This window comes from Aspergillus pseudonomiae (genome assembly GCF_009193645.1).
Source record: "Aspergillus pseudonomiae strain CBS 119388 unplaced genomic scaffold BDV37scaffold_160, whole genome shotgun sequence".
NCBI classification, from domain to species: domain Eukaryota; kingdom Fungi; phylum Ascomycota; class Eurotiomycetes; order Eurotiales; family Aspergillaceae; genus Aspergillus; species Aspergillus pseudonomiae.
Genome location: NW_022476152.1, coordinates 27,043 through 47,902, shown reverse-complemented (window position 1 = coordinate 47,902; position 20,860 = coordinate 27,043). Strand labels below are relative to the sequence as shown.

Sequence of the window (20,860 nt, the reverse complement as noted above, 5' to 3'; positions counted from 1 at the left end):
TTTTATTTTTTTTTTTTTTTTTTTTTTTTTTTTTTTCAGATTTTCAAATTTTTCTTTTGTTTACCTCTTCCCACCTGCCCTTACTGTTCGCCACTTCATACATCTATCAGCCAAAAGCAGATAAATCAAACTGGGGTCCAGTTATGTGCCTTCTTGGGTGGGCGTTCCGGGTCATCAATCCACATCAACTCATACACATTGTAATTGATCAACATGACCTCAATCTTCCCCTTCTCCTCATTAATCAAGAACGTATCAATACCATCCAGAACCTGCAGGTTGTGGTCGTAATCATGATACTCCCACCGCTCCGTCACCCACTGACCCTTCGGAGCGACATGGGTACCAGTGATATTGTACTGGGTCGTAGGCAGTACACTATTCAGCAATCTGGCAGACTCCTTGATACCCTCATGGCCTTGCAAGGTGCGATCAAAGGTGCCGCAGAAAGCCATCTTGAGTTTCTTCGAGTAGTTTCGCTGAATATCCAAGGGGATATCACCGATATACCGAAGGAGAATATGCTCCCAGTAGACCTCGGAAACGGTGCGGTCGGTATCCGGCTTCAGGTTTCCCGAGATAAGCTGATCCAACACCGACTGGGGCGGCTTGCTGGCCTCGTCCTCGATGTTATTGGACATCTTGGCGAACTGAGCTTTGAGCCATTCCTCTCCCTTGGGCAGACGTGGATCGGTGATGATCATGTCCGGGTAGGCGTCGACAAACCACTCGGCGATATCTCTATGGCCTTTGTCAAGAGTCAACTTGATGATGGTGTAGCTGTTACTATCACGGAGATTGACATTGGCGTGTCGCTGGCACAGCACCTTCACGGCCTCGAGTTTGCCCGAGACGGCGGCCACGATCACCGGAGTGTACAGATCATGTTTCTTGCATTGCTCGTCGATCTTCTTCGGCTCGGCGTCGAGGATCTGCTTGATCTTCTCGAGCTCGCCGTTTTGGGCAGCGGCGAAGAGAGGACCGCAGATGCTAAAGTCTGGATCGCTGGTCTTGCCGGCATGGGCGGGCTGGGGCACGTAGGTCGGGCCGTTCTGGTTGACAGCGGAAGGCATGATGAAGAGTAGACTTCGGTGGTTGGTTGATTGCAATCGGCTTGGAGAATAGATGCTTGAGATCTTGTTGATTGCGATGATAGAGAGGCATTTGGGCTGTGTCAATCGCCCCTTAAATATTTGCGCATCCCCCTCAACTTCACAACGAGATGGAGATGGGCGGTCTCAATGCGATCGTCATTGACGTTAGAGACAACCTTTCCAGTACGACATACAACGGTGTCGTTGGATCTCCAGGAGCAGAATAGATGCAATGAGAAGCTCTCCGTCCTGTCCGTAGAATATCGTCTCTCGGATAAACAGTAGTAGCCATGAATTTGTGGTTACATTAGCTCTCAATGTCGAACGCTTTCAGAAGTCAGGACCATTTCGAGAGAGAGAGTCATCACCATTATCGTCAAGGTGCTGGTCTAGAGCCAGTGTTCACGGAATATTCCTGCGTCAAAGTCGAAGGACGTGACATGTATAGGCTGGCTGAAGTGGATGAGATGACATCTTGTTCCCAATGCGGAATAACTGAGAGATCTGTTTTGGGCAAAGAGTTGCAGTTCATGATAGCAGCCTTTGACGCAGTGGCGCATGCCACATGTTATCTTCCTATGGAACTCACGCTAGCTGGCTGGGCTGGGCTGCCTGGATGACAGCTGTCTATATCCGTGCCATCCGTAGTACGTCTTCCGGAAATAGAGTTCCATGGACCTCTGGCATAACACAGCGTAATGGTGCACATACCTCTGGTCTAGTCTTGCAAGAAGTTGGCAATGGCTTTCCGCTTTGGGGTTCTTTCGCTGCGAACGTAGACGCAAGTATTGTCCTGGACAAGTATCGAATGGCATCCTGCGTGCCACGTTGGAAGTCGGCATGCTCTAGAGTAGGGATGACGTATTTTACATACGGACACTCTTCCTTTGATGTGTTCTACATGACACAGTCGCCTCCTAGGATAGTATTGGCCAGTGGAGACGAGGCCTGACATAGCGTGTAGCGTTGCATCTTAGGATCAACTCCGTCTCTAAGTACACGTACGGCATGGTCGGATAGGGCTGTAATCCTTCAGAATGAGGTAGGACTTACTCGTAGGCACCATGGTTCCCTAAGTAGATTGTCACTGGGGTACTGCATAACCAATTGGCAAAGGCAGCAAAAGCTTCAGGGACTTGACGTGGTTGCATTGACGGATGCAGTTGGCTTTGGGTCTACATTACCGTCGTGCTAGTGTCATTGGGATAGGCCCTGCCCCGGACCTTTAGTATGGACTGCTCCATGACTTCCACTGTATCCGAGACGGCTTTACTGACAGGTTCATGTCACTCTGCTAAGCTACCTTGAGCAGAGCATTAAGGGATCACGCCTAACATTGTTTCCCATTCTAGCGTTTTAGGGTCCAGGGCCATCAAATTTACGTAGTGACCAAGTAGTGTAGCCAAGTCTGCCGTCTTCTTTCCCCTAGTCTAGGTAGCTGGGAGATACATACAGAAATCCCATGGTATGTTGACTCTTCCAATACGTACATCTCAGAATGAAGCTGAGTATTATTTTAGCACCACGCGCACAACTCATAGTAGAACCCTATCTGACTCATACCAACAATCACCATCCTAGTTTTTGTCCTTCTCCGACAGAATCTCCTGCTGACCATCTGAATCGTCCCGTAGGAACGTCTCCTTATCCAGATCGCGATAGACCCAATAAAACACCACCGCGAATAGCACTCCCGGGACAGCAGTGCCTACAAACGGCCAAATCAGATGCGGATCCGCCAACGCCGGAACAACAGCCTGACTAATTGCAGACGAGACGGCAGACGTAAACAGGAAAAGAGCGACGACCAACGCGCGCATACTCTTCGGCGACCGCGAGAAGGCCAGCTCGTAGCCGCTGACGATGGCGAAGAGCTCCGATAGGGCCTGAAGAACGTACATTGGGGTTTGGGCCCAGACGGAGAGGGTGGAGACGCCGTTGCCAATGTCACATTCTGTCGCATAGTAGCCGCAAGGTGAGGTTTCGTAGACGCGCCATTGGAGGATGGCGCCAATGACACAACTTAAGGCAGCGAGGATAAAGCCGAGGGTGATACGTTTGATGGGGCCGAATTCGATCCGATGCCTACGGAGTAAGGGGTAGAGACCGTAATTGAGGATCGGAGACGCGATGATGATAGCTAGAGGATTGAAGTTGCTGACGAGGTCGTTGGGTGCCCCTTTCGTTGTCATTGATCCGGCTTGGGAGTTGGTAATACTTCCGATGCCTCCGTTGTTGAGGTAGTACAGGGGATAGAAGAGAAAGATCTGGCAGGCCACGAGCGTGCGTCGAACATCGTCCACGAACCCATCGTTCCAGCTGATCGGCTTCCCCTTATATGAGGCGATACCCTGCCGCGCAAGCTCCGATGGCTTCGCTGAGTTGAAGTACACCTCCGATCCGAACTTGCGGAACCCATTTTGTTGGATCGCTAGTTTGATGACATGCCAGGTGTCACCGAGGACGTTCCCTTGCGGAGGCATTTTGATCGTCTTCTTGTATACCAAAGCCAAGATAATTGGCATCAAGAAGTACATGATGCCGGGAATGAGGTATGCCAGCCAATATCCGACACGCTTCGCCGAGTAGCTGGTCGCCAGCCCGAAGAAAGCGCCCACATTGATCAGAGCTGTAGGGATGAAGATAATGTTAGCTCTCATTTGACATGTAGAATCAAATGATGTCCGCCTACCGTAAAATGTAAGTGTAAGTCGCTGGATCGTAGTTTCGGGGTGGACAATGACCCGTTCTCCGGACTTCAGAGTTCTAATGTAAGGATGCTTAAAAGTGACCTGTTCCATGACAGCCGGGGAAATATTCGCCTTGACCATACCTAGAGTATTTGTTAGATCTCGGTAGACATAAAGACGGGGATTTGTATCCATACCCGCTCCAAATGCGAGAATTATCAGACTGACAACGAACGGTGCCATGCCATGGCCAGCCTGCAATATGCTCGGAATCGCGCCGACCACCATGATAATATGCGAAACACCGCAAATGGCCACCCCGATACAGATTGTCTTATATCGTCCCAGCTTTGTATCAGCTAGCCAGCCGCCAAAGATGGGAATACAGTACGCAAGGAACTTGAACAACAGCGTCAGTGCGGACGAGACCTGCAGTCCCTGCCCTAATGCTCCTGCTGGCTTCTCCGACCCTGGCGCTGACGCTCCCGCGCCATTCCCACCGGGGGGTAGAGGATATTGAATGAAATTCTGGAAGACCCAGGTGCAGCCATAATACGAGGCACGCTCTGCAAACTCAACGGTGCAGAGCCAATATCCGGACCCTGATACTGGGCCGGGGACCTTGCGTAAAGTATTTAATTCCTCCTCGGTGGGCGCTTGGCCCAAATACTGGTCGCCATCGTAGACAGGTTCGGTCGCAGATGGAGAGGCCTTTTCTTCGTCCGATATAGTGAACGCCGCTTTCTTCTCCCCACTGAGCGAATTTGATTCTATTGCACCCTGAGCAGCTAATGACCGGTTAATTCAAATTAGCTCGGATAAGAGAGGCGAGCAAATCATTCTCACTAACCCATGGTTCAGTACCGCAAATTGTCACAGCACTGGATTATATCCAAGTCCTTCCCGCAGATGAGTACGGATGTGCCACCATACAAATATATAGTATTTCCGACACTGCATACATAAGCGGCGGAGATGCATACGTGCATCCGCAGTTCCAAAAGAAATGGAGGATCCAGATGTAACATTAGCAGAATGCCATTATGGTGGCGATGATGTGATTGGCAATGTGGTTTTGACCTGCTATCAGTTGCACGTTGCCCTACAGCGCTAGGCGGTTAATAGATTAGATCACCAAGGGACGCATTAAATTCATCCTTATTGTATCCTGGTCTTGTCTTGGCGTTGCACGACCTCAGTATCTCGCCGCGGGACTGCGATGGCGACATGAGCCCGAGAGATGATGTTAGACACATCCCGTTGGCTACCTAAGATTATCTGGACACGGCGCGGGGAACAAATGAGTTGTCTCCTCCAAGACGCGCATGTCGCCAGAGTCACCGTAGGCAATTGCTCCTGCAGTACAATGTCTAATCCTTGCTTACTTTTGTTGTAGGTGAACGGGTTACTTCGCGGTTTGTCGTCCGCACAGATCAGAATTTCCAATAGGCAGGTTCCAAACATACGTGTGTGGGCTTTGTCTAGTGGTCCGAAGCTGACTTCTTAATAATGTCTCATAATCTAATATCTTATACAAACTAGTTTATGTGGGTTAGGCCATAGCTGTTCTGATTCGACGCCACAGTTCAGCGCATACTCTATCGCAATGCCAGCACAAGGTACCAAGCCCTTGAATGCAAAAGGGTCGCATCATGACGAATGACAAAAGCTTCATTTTATAACTTAATCATCAATTTGCTAGGCAATAGATACATAAGCAAGAATGGGCAAAGGCAGGATGAAACATAAGCACTGCGTGGAGTTATCCTAGTTTGGAGGCAACCTCCTGTCGCGCACTCGGTGGCACCCATCTCTGTATCATATCAGCATTGATCATTCTTCTATCTGAACCATAGGTCTCGAATAGCCAGCTGTTCCAATCCCAGTCTATCCACTCTTCGAAATTAGAAACAGGTTCTCTACCACGAGTCCTATACCACCTTAACATAGGGCTAATATACGTTCCCGGTAAAAATCGGCTTTCTTGATCCTTGTCCGTTGGGTCACGAGATCGACCGAGAGACGCGTGACCAAAGTCAATAAATGTGATATGCAGGTTGGAAGTTGAGATTATAATATTCCGTGGACTTGTATCCCGGTGCCATAAATTATCCTCGTAGAGTCGAGACTCTACATTAACAATCTGTTGCATAATGGCCTTTCGAACGGGCTGCGTGAAGTTCTGTGGCTGCAGTGTATCCATAGATTCTCCGTTGATATATTCAGATAGTATCAATCCCACCGTACGAAATTGTCCCTTGGAATAACTGATGTCCATGGTATAAGAACCATAATACTCAGGAACATGTTTCTCTGCACAGCCCTGCAAGTGCCTGTAAGCAGCAGTTTCCCGATTGTGTTCAATGTGAACATAGAGGAAGGGATCCACATCATCATTAGAATGATCATAATACAGCGGGTCGTATATTTTTGCAACAATAGGTGTAGCACCCTGGCCGGAAACAACGTCCACTAGAACAATTTGCGAGGTCTTTCCATCGCCTACTCGGATAGGCTCTCTTATCTTCAAGCGCAAGGTGTGAGAGCCCGGCTGACCAGGAAAAGCCTTCTTGGCCAGGCAGCGCGCTAAGACGTCCGTGTTCTCCCTTTGAAAAGCTTCTTCTGGAGTAAGGCCGAAGGCTGGCTTAGTTTGGGGTTTAGGTGGGCTGAATTCGAGAGCAGAAAATTCATAACCTTCGACATAAGGCAGATCCGGTTTGGGTGTGTCATTTAATGTATTAAAATCTAAAGAAAGAGTCATGTTTCATGGATCAGCACGGCAGGATGAATGGGCGTGTCTCGACTTGAATCTAGTCGTGTACCAAGACGATTTTGCTCCGTGGAATGCAGGCGTACGCGGTTATGCGCGAGTGTACGCGTCTATGTACGTATGTACGAGTGCACAACGTTACCAAAATAATATGTGTTACAACAATTAAATACCTGGCTAGAAAAGATCAAACAATTATTAAATAAATATACAATAATAAACGGAAAGAAATATTACTACAGTTCAGATTTTAAAGTTCCCTGAAAATGTATTTCTCGCATTAAGTCTAGCGTCGGATGATATATAAACCACGACGACCGACAGGATCATAATTCCAGAGCCGAAGACCAGAACCACCCCTACTTGAACTCGCCAGGCCCCGGACCAAAATGGCCCCCAGCGGAGACTTTTAGGTAGGGAACAGACTGCGAATCATAAGTATTAGACCCAACATTATTGCCCCACCAGCTAAGCTTGGTACCGGTGTAGCTCAATGCGAAGAAAATGAGGATCGTAGCCAGAGCAGTGCCTGTATCCATGGCCGCCTGGAGGAGATCTGTGCTCAATAGTCAGTATTAATCTTATGGATGCAATCGGGCGAAAGAACTCACAATTATATCGCTTCCACCACTCGAACGCGCGTCGGCGGATCCAGAAGTTGAATATGAAGCCGACAATGAACCAGAGGGAGTATTGCGCTGAATTGTTTAGTGTGTTGAATCCTGAAAAGAAAAAACCTGTTCACTCACTTGTAGTAGCTGGTGGGATATTGCCAGCGGCATTGAAGAAGATCGGTACGTTCACGTACTTTAACCAGCTGTTGGGATATCGCCGGTAAAGGAGGTACACGATGACAGTGACAACGGGCTGGTAAGTGTTAGCCCAGGAAATATAATGGACTTCTGACCAAGTGAGAACGTACGCCGATGAGGAAAAAGTACATGAGGCTGTTGTATACTTGTCCCTGTTGGAACATTCTATGTGGACCGATTGTTCCCCAGATGATGGATGCATTGTACATCACCTTGGAGCCATTGCAGGTAAAGCGATTGGGGTTCTTAGGGTCACAGAGCCCGGATATATGCCCAAGCATCCAGCGCAGAACTGCACGTTCCTGTTAGTGGGTGGCTCTTGTCGGGTAAGAATACCGAAGCTCACCTCCAGTTTGAGTCATGGTCGCGATAATAGATGCATATATTTGGCCGGCAAAGAGGGGACGTGGTGGGATTTTCTGTATCGTAGGCACGTTAGTGAAGTCATAGGTGAGTATTGAAATATCTACGCACCATATACTGTCCCATTTTGAGGTCTTGGGCAAAGTCCATGGCGTGCTTAATTGAGTTATACCCGTAGCACTTGACCATGGTGTTTGCGATCGCGCTTCCGGGATATGCATACCCTGCGATTAGCTCCGTGATGATATTTAGAAACACTCGCTGGTTAGTCGTGCCTTGTAGGATTCCCTCCGGCAGGATCAATACGACACCCATGCCAAAGCAGACGACAAGGAATCCCCAGACGGGTAACTCCGTGTCCCAGTATCGTACGGTGAGAACGCCCAACCCGAGCACAATAACGGTCAATATTCCGTACCACCAGTCCGGCACATCGTTATAAGCATGCATTAGTCGACGATGGATGTCCTCGCCACCGGCGCGCGCGTTTTTGAGTTTGGCCCAGATTTCGCGACCGTTGTAGAGATAGGTGTGCACGATCACGGCTGTGACTGCAGCAAAACCGAGGCCGTAAGTAAGAGCGTACGCCATAGAGATGTACATTGGAGAGTAGGCTTGGTATTTGCTCTCGACAAAGTTTAAGTTAGCATCAACCACTTTTGTGATGTTATAGGACTGGCCGGTGTTGTCAAACGTGTTCGCCGATAGGAGTGGTAGGCTAGTAAACCGGTTAGATATTGTGCCACACAACTTGTGAGAATCAGATGCACCTACTAAGCACTGTTCCAGACATTGGTATAGTAGAGAATGGGCGAAAGGAAGAAAAAGAAAATGACAATCGTTGCGAACGCATTGCAAGTGATGTAGAACGGAGTGGTCAGTGGAAACCCGGCGTAGTTTATCTCGGTCCAGTCGAGGCTGATGGGCAGAAGCCCTAAGCCCGAGTTCATCTGTATCACCACGACTGTTAGACTATGACAACGAATCTAGAGTTAACTGTCGGGAGGTCTCACTCCGAACAATGTATTGACCACCTGGTTGTGAGGCACAATCCATGTGATAAACGCAAACGAGCTGAGACTGGTCCAGATATAGTCGGGGAACCAGAAAAGCACGAAGCCGAAAATTGTAAAATAAGCAAAGAAGCGGTATCGAGTGATGGTCCAGCCATTTGCAGGAGACCGATCTTCACGCTCGTGAAGAGCACGAAAGAGAACGGTGGAGGAAAGAGACGTGGGCCAGATGAGAGCGGCTGGGTAGACAATCCACCGACGAGCAAGGCCGGCCAGACCAAAGCTGGACAAAATGTATGTCAGTATATCTGACTTGAGAAAGCTCTCTTTGCAACTAAGTCTCTTACCCTATCATCTGGGTGGTCAGAAGGTACAGAAAAGAGAAGCCTGGTCCGAAGTCGCGTCCCCAGAACCGAGGGTGAATGATTGCCATTAGTGATCCTTGCGCATAAGGCGTAGAAGCGCTGATATTGACACACTATATATTCATTCGCAAGTGAGCAACAGTGTCTAAGATCTGCATTCGAAAAGGATGACTGACGATGACAATAAATGCATGCTCTTTGACAGTGAACTTTCCCGGGTTGATATCGAATGACAGCCTTCCCAAGGGTACCCTCCAACGGGGAAGCTTTTCCCATGCCCGACCGATGGGAAACACGAGAAGCTGGGCTACAACATAACCGATCGTGAGAGAAGGCTTGATCCAGTCAGTATCAAAGCTTGATCCAGCGCACGCATGTTAGAGATTCAAGGGTGCTCAACATACGTATCGCAGGCCAAAGAATTGGTTAACGCCCGAAAATAACATAACGAAAATTGTCATTAGTATCCACGCTCGAGCAGCTGAGATAGAGTCAGTACATGCGACCAGCAGAAAGTTTCAGCGACTCACTATTGCAGAGCATGGTTGGATCATCCGTGTTAGACACGCATGCGGCCACTTCAGGGACTGCAATATTCTCCAGTTAGTTCATACATGGCTCTGAGCTAACATTTGTCTGTGGGCTACCCACACGGTGATTGATCCCCATCGACATTCCATTTAAATGCTTCTACCGGTGGTAATTCGTTTACCTCCCCGGCCTTTTGCATCTCATCGACCCCTCTGCCTGACTCTGAATCTGTCGTATGAGTCTCGACAGTAGGCCCGCCCTTGTGGTCATCTTGGCCACCTTGGGCTTTAATATCTGAAGGGCTCTCAGAAGGCATGGCGAAAGTAAGGGAAGTCCAATACTTTGCCAATTTATTACGGTAGAGGCCTTCTACAGGAAATTCCGGGGAACTACAGCGAGAGTCTATCAATAAATATAACGCAAGGGGGTTTTCCAGACTACAGGCTGCTGTGAGGAAGGATTACAGCAGACCCACAAAATATGGCAGGGTGTCTATCACGCTATTGAGCATGATAGATCACATCATAACGCTAGTGGATCGGAACACAGACGTCTTATAAGGGCTTGAAATTGTTATGTTGCAAGTGGAGCTATTCCAGTGGAGCTTCAAGAGTCTATGATATCACGAATTGAAAATCCCACTCGGGCCACGATATAACATGTAGAAGATAGAAAGTAGACAGCGATAAATCAAAATTTAAAGTATGTTTTCGACAGTCATATATGTAAGGAAAAGAAATAAGTAAGATATCAATGTACCCAGTTGCTTTCAATTTCTAGCGTGCACCTATGGTTAATATCATGCTGCAGTGGGAACCTAACACACCCGCGGGTTCATCATGCCCGACTTCAGATATCTAGAACTGATAGCCAATTTGCCATATAGGGTAAAATACCAGCAGATATACTGATAGCAGAATCAAAGAAGGTCCAGCCCGCAGCTGGGCCGTTGGTAACCGTGGATAGAAGCATCTCAATTGGAGCATGCACATCGAGAAATATTTTCGGCGTCGGTCCGGGCCGAGTTCGAGAACTAACCGATGTCGTGCAATCATTGCTTACTTTTTCTTGTTTACCCTTAGTTTATTGGCAAAGAATTGGCGTGGCTGACGTTTACAGCGCAGATATCTCCGGTGGCCATGCGAATGGAACGGCGTAAACCCAAAATCGACATAACTGGCACCCACTTCCGAAGTAAAACCTGCTACTCAACTCAGTCAAGCATCCCAGAAAACGGCGATCATGTCGACTAGCACAAAGAATGCCAGATTTATTGGTCTTACATCGCTATTGTTTACTTGGGGCAACTGTAGGTGTCAAATGTACGGTGTTCTCGACTTCATGCTAACTTTGCACGACGAATACCAATCCGTGCCCTAAGTGGCGTCATCGCTACTACCCCACTTCGGTGAACGATCATGCCTCTGACGCGAGCTTGTACGCATTAGACGTGATATTAAGGCTGATGTATGTCCCTCACTTTACGACCGGTAAAATCTCGGGGATTATTGAAGATTTTAAGCTTGTCATTGAAGCTAGCCAGCGGACAATTATCGCGCCCGTGCATTCTCCAGACACACAAGGAACAGATATTGATTGCGCAATTGACCACGTTCTTTCTCCTTGTTTTACTCCACAATCCTTTATTCTATTAATTCCATACACCCTTTAGTGCGCGCGTCGCCTAAGACCTATAACATCCTGCATTCAACTATCGCTGGGGATATACAAGTATTGTAATACCGAGGAATGGTTGCGCGTCAAGCGATCATTGATCGCTCATGGCGAGCATTACTGTAAGATGTTGCTTACAGGGTCTTATCTTCGATCGCTTTTTCCGCAGACAAAATGGGAAGCGTTCGTCCGCTGTTCGACTTCGTGGTTGATCTCTCCTTCGCTCTGCACAAGAGGGTACACTGGGACATCCATGGAAAATTCCGACGGTTTAACTCTTACCGCTTCACATAATTATTAAGTCGACATTTGATTACACTCATACACACCTATATGTCGGCCCGGCTCTCAGGGCAAATAGATATATGTAATATTGGCTGGTTTGCACTTTGTATTCAGGTTCAAGTGCACACAACTGTAGGGCACGACGGAGCAATTGTCGGATCACCTCCATTGTACGATCGGGGGATTTGGCGGGCAGGAAGCCATGGCGACTCCAGGTACTGTATAAGCTCCATCTACCCGATGACTATAAAGGTACTTTTTTGAATTATGTTCCACGTAGTGAGAAGACGATGTCACCCTCTTGCAAACCATGTTCAACATGATGACTCTTCGGGTTCTATTGGCTACATTCTTCATCCCACAATGGGTTTCTGCTTCACCAGCCCTGAATAGCAGCATAAAGACATATAGTTTTCCGGAAGGGCTGGATCTGGCACATGCCTACACCATTCAGGTTCAACAATCTACCGGGGGCTTGCATACCGTTGAATCCTACAACGCCATCGTGTCAGAAGCCAATACCACGTCCGGAAAGGGACTCGAGCACAACACTTCCTTTGCTTTGTTCGACTTTGAAGGACCCGTTATGATCTCCGTCACCTACAATAATGGGCCAGTAAGGTCTGTCGTCATAAGACCATATTCATATAATATCTCGCCGACTGTGCAAGGAAATACGATCTCTTTTACGTTGGACCTACCGCGCAATGTCGTAGTCCAAGTCAATGACGATGTGTTTGATACCTTGCAACTTTTCACTAATGCTGTTGAGACCGACATTCCCAGTGAACATGATCCAAACGTGGTCTACTTTGGACCCGGCCTTGACAACGGCCCCTCCTCCAAGAACGGAACATTGGTCGTACCATCCGGTAAGACCGTATATCTTGCTCCTGGTGCAGTTGTTACTTCTCGAATAGCCTTTCAGAATGCGACCAGCGGTTTGATCCAGGGTCGGGGCGTGATCAACCCAAGATCATCGGGTGGTGTACTTATCGAATGGTCGAGCAATATCCTGGTAAAGGACATTCTCATTCTCGGAGCAAAAGGGTTCTCGGTCACAACGGGTACATCGAAAAATATCACCATGTTAGGAATCCGATCGATGTCTTCCACCGGCAACGGCGATGGAATCGACTTCTTCTGCAGCGAGGATGTTCTGATCGATGGGGTGTTTCTACGGAACTCCGACGATAATATCGCTCTTTACCAGCATCGCTGGAACTACTACGGCGACTCGAAGAATATTACGGTACAGAACTCATCTCTCTGGGCGGACTGGGCTCACCCTATCAATATCGGCACGCATGGGAATACCGATAGCCCTGAGACCATGGACGGGGTCACCATCCGCAATATTGACATCCTCGATCATCGCGAGCCGCAACTTTGGTACCAGGGGTGCATTGCGATCAACCCTGGAGATAGTAACTTGATTCAGAACGTTCATATTGAAGACGTACGAGTCGAGAATTTCCGCCTGGGGCAATTACTCAATTTTCGGGTGATGTATAACTCCAAGTATAACACGTCGCCGGGTAGGGGCATTCGGAATGTCTTCGTGAAGGATCTGGTATACCATGGATCCCATGCAAACCCTTCGTTGTTTTTGGGATATGATAAAGATCGGAATATCTCAAATGTCACCTTTGTCAACCTACAGATTAACGACAAGGTAATCGACGACAACATGGCTAAACCATCCTGGTACTATACTGCGGATTTTGTGCCCATGTTTGCGAATGAATATGTCGAGGGACTGAACTTTACCAGTGAGCAATAGTAAACCAGCGAGTGAGTTTCTTCCTGGTTCACGCAGACAGGTTCCAATCGTCTTCATAACCCTAAACTACTTGTACAGAGACTCCCCATGCCCCGCAAGTTGTGTTGACATAACCTCTATTATCTTTAATCAATTACATGTCCCACATTCTTGCACAACAATGTTAGTAAGATAGAAACGCAACCAGTGTAAGCAGCAGAAGTGCCAAGCAGGCGAACCGGAATATTACCTAAAAGGGAACTGCTGAGCATTCAGTTCAAGCCATATTCATTGGTTCTATGCGACGATCTTCGCTTCAGCTCCACCAGATGTAGGCTTCGGAGAGACTCCGATAAATCCGCCGGCGCTACTTTTCTCCTTCCATGCGGGGGAAAAACAATCTCCGCAATCATGCAACTTGTCTGCCCCGTGGGGAACATGCACCTAATCCGTCATCACGGCAATTGATATGGCATCAAGATCACAAATGACTAGTATTATCAGTCCGAACCATCGACAGAATGCGCTCTAAGGCAAACGGTCGGCCCGCACAGGACCAACGACCGCAACAACAAGACCAGGACGCCACCAAACCAGAAGACGATATCCCGGCCTGCCAGTCCTGCCGCAAGAAAAAGGCACGATGTAGTCGTGAGCAGCCATGTTCGCAATGCGTGCGCTTTGATGTCGCATGCGTTTACGATGACCGTCGGCTGAAGCCTGGGCTACGCGCAGGAGCCGTTGATCAGCTCTACCGCCGGATTGATACACTGGAGAACATGTTTCTCGGGCAAAGCGTTCTGTGGAAGCAGGTCTGGGAGGCGCTCCATCCTAACTCGGCCTTCCCTGGTGCTCCGGATGAGGATTTGAATAATGAGGAAACGCCGAGTAGACAATTCGTTCACGCGCGCGAAGCCATGAAAAATTCAATGTCACAGCTTGCCGAGGCCAAGGACAAAGCAGAGTCTTCAATAGAGGCAGAACCCAATGAGGATAATGGTTTTCGGTCGCCAAAGCGACGAAAGGTCGATGTGGTGTCTACTCCACAGCAGTTACTAAGGAGAGGGACAGACTTTGACATCCTCAACTTGGACCTGGTGCACCATCTGGTTGAATTTTACTTTGCGAACATCCACCACTGGATTCCAATTCTACATGTCAGAAAATTTCGAGAACAGATTCAGACCTACAAGGGACGCCAGAAGGCTATCCATATTCTGCATGCTATTGTCGCGTTGTGTAGTCGGTTCTCTAGCGATAGCCGCCTAGGAAGCGATACAGAGAAGGCTGAACTGGCAGAGAGAAGTAGGCAGAATGTCATCTTGAGTAGTATGGAGTCATTCTCCGTTGAGAATCTCCAGGCGTTAGTCATCATTGCTTTTGATACAGTACGCAGATCATCCCTTTCACCGTCCGCAGAATTGCTGATCTCCATCTAGATTGGTCGTGGACGCGGCCCCTCGTCATGGTCCATCGTAGGAGGCATGGCTCGCACAGTAGAGCAGCTTCAGCTGAGCGTTGAAGAAGAGCATCTTTCCAGCCATTCTCAATCTGGCGAAACTTTAATAAGGCGCATGGCATTTCTGAAACCATCCACCTCCTGGAGTGAAGCGGAAGAAAGACGACGTGTCTTCTGGACCGTGTTTCTGATGGATCGCTTCTGCAGTGTATCCACCGGTTGGAATATCAGTCTGACCAGTGCAGATGTTAAGCGGAGACTACCCTGCGAAGGAGCACTCTGGGAGCAGGAAACTGAAGCAAGGCCGCCATATTTTGGCATCTCAGACGCAAAAGCCGCCAGCCCACATCGCCCCTTACTGGCAGAGAGCCGGATGACGGCTGATCCAAAGGAGCAAGATTGTATCGGGGGATTTGCTTACTGCATCGAAGCCACGGAGTCGCTTGCATTAGTCACCAATTTCTTTCTTCACCACGCCCTCGACATCCGAGATGCGGACAAAGCGCAGCTCTGGCTCATGCGATTCAAAGAGCTTGATCTCCGTATGGTCCAGTAAGTGATCCTTCCTGGATTGATAGCAAACACTGACGATTGTTCAGATGGAAGTTTTTTCTGCCGCCAAAATGGCGAGACGCGTCAGTGCTTAATGCCGATGGTATCATGGACCCTAACCTTACTCTTGCACATACAACACACAACACAGCTGTAATACTTCTCCACCAAGGAATCGCCTACCCGCCATTACACTGGAAGTCCTGCCCGGTCAAACTACCTTCAACATCATCGGCAGAAACATGTCTCGAGGCTGCCTCGGAGATCAGCACTATTGGCCAACAATTCCTTCTTTGCTCTCCCATCCTCACGAACCCCCAGTTCTCCTTCTGCCTCTTTATTGCCGGTAGAATGCTCCTCACACATTCCAAGTACTACGGTACCCCAATACCCAGCTCGTTGGATTCCCTTATTGCCAGCTTATTCGAGATCTCCCGCCGATGGGCAGGGCCCCAAAATGTACAGGATAACCAAAAGGATAACCTCGCCTCGGGCTTTGCCAAGCGATTGGTTCAAGCAAGGGACAACTTCCCTGCGCTATCGAAACCCAGCTTAGATATCCGACAGACGGCATACTCTGAAAATACTGACGATAGAGCACTCTCCAAGCATGTAGAAACCGTTTCTACACCGACAGTACTTGATGGCTCCTCGGTGCTACCAAGCCATACGTACGTGGAACAGGAGCCCCCACTACCTATACCCGATAATCACTCTGATACTTCGGTTGGCTTGGCGTTCCCTCCTCTTCCCTTGTCATTCCAGCAAACTCTCCAGGGTTTCACCGATATAGATCCATTTGGTATTTCACTGGCAGATCGAGACCAGTTCAACTCTCAACCAACACATGTATCCATCTGGAACAACGCGACGAGCTCTCTATACACTGATGCACCAATTGTATTAAACTGCGCGTCGCCAGAGCATCCGCAGGCAACACTAAGTCCTGGACAGAGGATTAGTCGCTATGGGGCAGTGGAAGTCGATCGAGCGGCTGCCATGGGCGAAGGATCCGCACATCTTGGCCACAGTACTTAGGAAGCTAGATTCTGCTCTCGTTTATATACCTGCAAATAGAGCTCCAACATGACAGAACTTCGACATTTTATAATCTATCGCGTATACCTCTATTCGAGAATCTGTGTGAGCTTTTCGTGCTCTACCGAGACATGGTCTAGTCACAGCAAATCGCCATTATAACAAATGCTCCCCATGGATAGCAATCTTTGTCCCACTAACCAGTCCCAGCTCTAAGAGGATGTTTCCCATCAGCATGAAATAATAATCGGCATAGACAAGACCATGGTTTGCCCAGCGACGAGTAGCAAACTCGTAGTTATTTATCGTCGCACCATCGAGGATGGTCTCTGGTGTTCTCTTACAAGTCCCATTCCCATTATGTGTCGGTCGAGAATCCGTAACCCGAATCGCTCCTGACTGCCTCCTTTTGTGCTCAGGCAGATCGTCGGGATACGTCGGCACCACGGTATCAGACGCCCCAGCTTCGAACCTGAGATCGCCAGGAGTCATGAACCCTTTCACCGTCCCTGCCAAAATCCTTATTGCAGACTTCAAATAAAATTCAGCGCCCTCCTCATCCACACCTCTCAACGCCTTGTAAATCAATAACATCCCACAGCCCGCCACCATACCCGCCGAGGTATCTCTTGGACAAGACGAGTCCACAGGAGCATCAAAGTCCCAATACGGCACACCATCGTCAGGCAAACGACGGATAAAATAATCAGCCAAGCTTCGTGCCGTCGTGAGAAACTCCATCTCCCCCGTCCACTCGAAGGTCTGCATGAATCCTAGGATGCCCCAAGCCTGGCCACGAGCCCAACAGCTCCCATCGCTATATCCCTGATGTGTGAACTTCGATTTCGGCAGGCCACTCTTCGCATCATAATTAACCACATGGACTGTGCTATTATCCGATCTTATGTGATGTTTAGCTGTGGTCCGCGCATGCGCCACCGCGATATCGTGAAACTTTAAATTTCCCGTCTCCTTCGCAGCCCAGAACAACAAATCAAGGTTCAACATGTTATCGATGATGACCAGGAAATCCTTCTCGGGATCCGTGAAGGAATATAGTTTCGTATGACAAACATCCCAGCTGCGCAATGACTGAACGCGCTCGTCGAACCGACTAGCCAGGGAATGCGCGGCTAAAACTAAACTGTTGTAGGCCTGCGGATCGCGGTTCAACGACCATGCCTTCATGGCCCATGGCGCGATCATGAAGCCCAGATCATGAGTATCTCGCTTCGCGGCGTTGGTGTGTAAATTTTCTGTCCACCATTGGCAGAGGTATTGGAGCTGAAGCTTATGGGGTAGAGGGCTTTTTTTACTGACTCTCCATGGTACGTCGTAGAAATCTGGATAGAGAGTCTGCCGTTCGAGGAGGAGATATAGCGACCCGGGGAAGAAGCCGGATGTCCAGAAATCGAGAGTGCGGTAGACATAGGTTACACCATCTGCGCCTGTGTACTCTGGGTAGAGTGTTGGTGGTGCTGCATTGTCCAGTGCTTTGCTCGCCACGTTCCAGAGTTTTGCTGCTGCGGATTCGGAGTAGAGTGCTTTGACTAGCAGGGAGGGTGTGGCTTCGCAAGAGAACTCTTTCGTCTTAGCCTTTTTAGGGGACTGTTGTTGTCAGCATATCTTCTCGCTGCTTATTCACAGAGGGGGTAATTTACATCTGTTCCATTCCGCCATGTCTCTAGCGCTCGTTTCGCTGATATTGTGGTGTTTTCGTGCATTTTAATACTGGTTTGGATTGTAGATAGTAGAATGGTGGAGATATCGTGCCGAGACTATAATCCCGGGCGCGAAGAGATATAATTTTCAACGTCAATATCCCTGTTTCATAGAGTGCTGTGTTGTTATATTCTATAGAGAACGGTCAGATACTCATAGTAGGGCACGGCGGCGGAGGAATGGCCGGAGCATCGCCGGTTAGATCTCGGCAACTCGAACATCGAGAGTCACGGAGCAACTACCGGACCTCATCCGACGACACGGTGCTTCCCCAGATTTCTTCTCCACGACTGGCAATACGGCAGTTAATATAGAGTGCTAATAGTGAGCCTGCGACGCGATGGCCCCCGCTTAGAGTGTAAAGACATGCATCTTTTCACATACAAATGCCTCCATAGATCTTGTACTTCGCGACTGCATTCCATCATTATCAGCATTACCCTAAAGATTCTCACACACAATGGCCGACATCCAAGCAGACCGTAAAGGCATTTCCTCCGAGCATGAGCATATTGACCCGCCCGAGAAACCTCAACATCTGGCGGGGGTCGACGCAGAAACCGCAGCCTATGCATCTGGCCCTCCGGTCGAGATCGACAAAGCTACCGATCGACGACTTTTCTGGAAGGTCAATAAGCGAATACTCGTATGCATGGTTGGGGTATGTTTCAGGTGTTGAGGGTAGACAGCTACCATCACTAATACTATGGCACAGACGTACTTCTGCCAAGCGCTTGATAAAGGCACTCTAGGGTTCAGTTCTATCATGGGCATTCAGGAGGATGCCGGTCTCGATAGCAATAAATATAACTGGCTCGGGACGATCTTGTACATTGGAGTGCTTGTTGGGGAATATCCGACCAACTTCTTGGCTCAGAAATTACCGGTCGCTAAGTACCTTGCGGCAAAGTGAGTTTGCATCCGATATGTGAGGATAATGATTGACTGGAATAGTGTATTTCTCTGGGGAGTGGTCATCGCAGTATGTCCGGCCTGATGTCGCTCTACGATGACAGCAACTGACATATCCCAGTGCAGCGCGGCCGCCACGAACTTTCCTGGGTTGATGGTCGTTCGATTTCTCTTGGGGTTTGTCTACTGGTCTTGGACATGTTATCACTCTAACTTCTTCCCAGCTGCTTTGAATCTTGCGTCCAGCCAATCTTTATTCAGATGACGTCCATGTGGTATACCCGCAAGGAACAGCCAATTTTAACAAGCCTATGGAACTGCAGTAAGTACTAGCCTCCCCGCGAGCATTTCTCATGACTAATTGTGGCAGTGATGGGCGTCCAGATGATGGTACTCATTCTCTCACCTATATCCATACTACTCTAACATCACATAGGTAGGAGGTATCATGGCCTGGGGCACCAGCCATTATATAGGGCATGCCATCAAGTCCTGGCAACTTCTTTTCCTCGTCCTCGGCGTGGCAACTTGTGTCTGGGCTGTATTCCTAGCTTGGTACCTCCCCGACAGCCCAATGAAAGCGAAATGCTTCACCGAGGATGACAAACGTCTGCTCGTGGAACGGGTCCGGGCAAACGAAACCGGGATCCAAAATAAGACCTTCAAGCGATATCAGCTGGTGGAAGCCCTCACGGACCCTATCATCTGGCTTTATGTCCTCATGCAGGTGTCAAGTACACTTGTTCTTGGTGGTTTAGGTGTCTTCTCCAATATCATCATCAAAAGCTTCGGATTTACCACGCTGCAAACACAGTTGCTCAATATCGCACAGGGTGCTGTCACCAGCGCCGTCATGGTGGGCGGGGCTTCGTTGTCGTCCTGGACGGACCAAACCATCTGGATTATGCACCTATGGACAATGTAAGGACCGTCCTGCTTCTGATAGTATATACTAATATACCATGTCAGCCCTCCCATAATCGGCACCGCCATTATTTTCACTATCGCGCCAACCGAGTCTACAAGGGTTGGCCTATTGATCGCATTTTACTGCACGCAGTTCATCTGGGCCGAAGGAAACCTTCTATTCTCACTAATCTCCCGCAATGTCGCCGGCCAAACGAAGAAGTCGACTGTACTTGCCATGACATTCATTGCCTGGGCCGCGGGCAACGCGACCGCACCACAGGTATGTACATCCCGTTGACCATCACCATAGCCCATCTCAACTAAACAGAACAAATAGATATTCCAGTCCTCCGACGCACCACGCTACACCAAAGGCTTCACGGCCCATTTCTGTCTCTATGGAATCATGAATGGCACGCTACTTGTGACGCGATGGCTCTTAATTCGTCGGAATAAAGGACAAACAGACGCTACTGCAGTCCCTGTTGCTGAGAATGGTAGTCCTGAAGATATCGGCCACTCAGGCGCTTTCTTGGATATGACGGATGTGGAGAATCCGGATTTTCGGGTAAGTGCGTTCTGTTATTCTGTTTCGCTCATTGCTGATGGTTGTAGTACGTATACTAGCTTTGTGTTTCGTACGTGCGCTATAGTTGGATGGATTCAGGTATATCATATACGTATAGCGTTCAATTCCAAGTTTCATGACCCAGTAACGCTCTTTGTCGAGGTCAAGTAGGCTACGCAGCTGTCCTCCCAGTAGAAGTCGAGACAATGGAGAAAGGTGTGGTTCAGAGGATGGGCTTAGGATGTTCCCCACAATGCGCCTTCGAATTATCGCTCTTGAAAAGCTCCCCTGCCCCTAAATCGCGCCCTAGTGGCCTTTTTCAAAAGGCTTGTGGTACATGA

At 48.7% G+C, this 20,860-nt stretch overlaps 7 protein-coding genes across 7 annotated transcripts; 2 read left to right on the top strand and 5 right to left on the bottom strand.

Annotated features, from left to right (window-relative positions):
- Positions 1 to 125: 125 nt before the first annotated feature.
- On the bottom strand, positions 126 to 1,073 carry BDV37DRAFT_289464 (ankyrin repeat domain-containing protein; the record flags this gene model as incomplete). Its single annotated transcript, XM_032088473.1, has 1 exon — positions 126 to 1,073. The coding sequence occupies one exon, from the start codon at positions 1,071 to 1,073 to the stop codon at positions 126 to 128; it is 948 nt and encodes a 315-aa protein (XP_031934724.1).
- A 1,598-nt stretch (positions 1,074 to 2,671) lies between these two features.
- On the bottom strand, positions 2,672 to 4,812 carry BDV37DRAFT_276966 (POT family-domain-containing protein; the record flags this gene model as incomplete). Its single annotated transcript, XM_032085662.1, has 4 exons — positions 2,672 to 3,723; positions 3,787 to 3,927; positions 3,982 to 4,453; positions 4,747 to 4,812. The coding sequence occupies 4 exons, from the start codon at positions 4,810 to 4,812 to the stop codon at positions 2,672 to 2,674; spliced, it is 1,731 nt and encodes a 576-aa protein (XP_031934723.1).
- A 678-nt stretch (positions 4,813 to 5,490) lies between these two features.
- Positions 5,491 to 6,545, bottom strand: BDV37DRAFT_292159 (uncharacterized protein; the record flags this gene model as incomplete). Its single annotated transcript, XM_032089123.1, has 1 exon — positions 5,491 to 6,545. One exon carries the CDS (start codon positions 6,543 to 6,545, stop codon positions 5,547 to 5,549), a length of 999 nt encoding a protein of 332 aa, XP_031934722.1. The 3' UTR covers positions 5,491 to 5,546.
- A 368-nt stretch (positions 6,546 to 6,913) lies between these two features.
- Positions 6,914 to 9,954, bottom strand: BDV37DRAFT_289462 (OPT superfamily oligopeptide transporter; the record flags this gene model as incomplete). The annotated part of the gene is made up of 13 exons (XM_032088472.1): positions 6,914 to 7,110; positions 7,166 to 7,252; positions 7,304 to 7,421; positions 7,477 to 7,658; positions 7,713 to 7,785; positions 7,841 to 8,447; positions 8,504 to 8,679; positions 8,743 to 9,025; positions 9,090 to 9,220; positions 9,284 to 9,442; positions 9,512 to 9,588; positions 9,638 to 9,694; positions 9,759 to 9,954. 13 exons carry the CDS (start codon positions 9,952 to 9,954, stop codon positions 6,914 to 6,916), a joined length of 2,343 nt encoding a protein of 780 aa, XP_031934721.1.
- A 1,953-nt stretch (positions 9,955 to 11,907) lies between these two features.
- BDV37DRAFT_292156 (putative C6 transcription factor) lies at positions 11,908 to 16,515 on the top strand (the record flags this gene model as incomplete). Its single annotated transcript, XM_032089122.1, has 7 exons — positions 11,908 to 13,347; positions 13,417 to 13,478; positions 13,636 to 13,779; positions 13,880 to 14,747; positions 14,799 to 15,370; positions 15,418 to 16,096; positions 16,148 to 16,515. The coding sequence occupies 7 exons, from the start codon at positions 11,908 to 11,910 to the stop codon at positions 16,406 to 16,408; spliced, it is 4,026 nt and encodes a 1,341-aa protein (XP_031934720.1). The 3' UTR covers positions 16,409 to 16,515.
- A 49-nt stretch (positions 16,516 to 16,564) lies between these two features.
- Positions 16,565 to 18,132, bottom strand: BDV37DRAFT_292155 (glycoside hydrolase family 88 protein; the record flags this gene model as incomplete). Its single annotated transcript, XM_032089121.1, has 2 exons — positions 16,565 to 18,016; positions 18,070 to 18,132. 2 exons carry the CDS (start codon positions 18,130 to 18,132, stop codon positions 16,565 to 16,567), a joined length of 1,515 nt encoding a protein of 504 aa, XP_031934719.1.
- Positions 18,133 to 18,590: 458 nt separating this feature from the next.
- On the top strand, positions 18,591 to 20,578 carry BDV37DRAFT_289458 (putative MFS transporter; the record flags this gene model as incomplete). Its single annotated transcript, XM_032088471.1, has 10 exons — positions 18,591 to 18,791; positions 18,846 to 19,039; positions 19,085 to 19,112; positions 19,164 to 19,219; positions 19,267 to 19,364; positions 19,413 to 19,432; positions 19,479 to 19,963; positions 20,012 to 20,231; positions 20,289 to 20,519; positions 20,567 to 20,578. The coding sequence occupies 10 exons, from the start codon at positions 18,591 to 18,593 to the stop codon at positions 20,576 to 20,578; spliced, it is 1,545 nt and encodes a 514-aa protein (XP_031934718.1).
- Between the last annotated feature and the right edge of the window lie 282 nt (positions 20,579 to 20,860).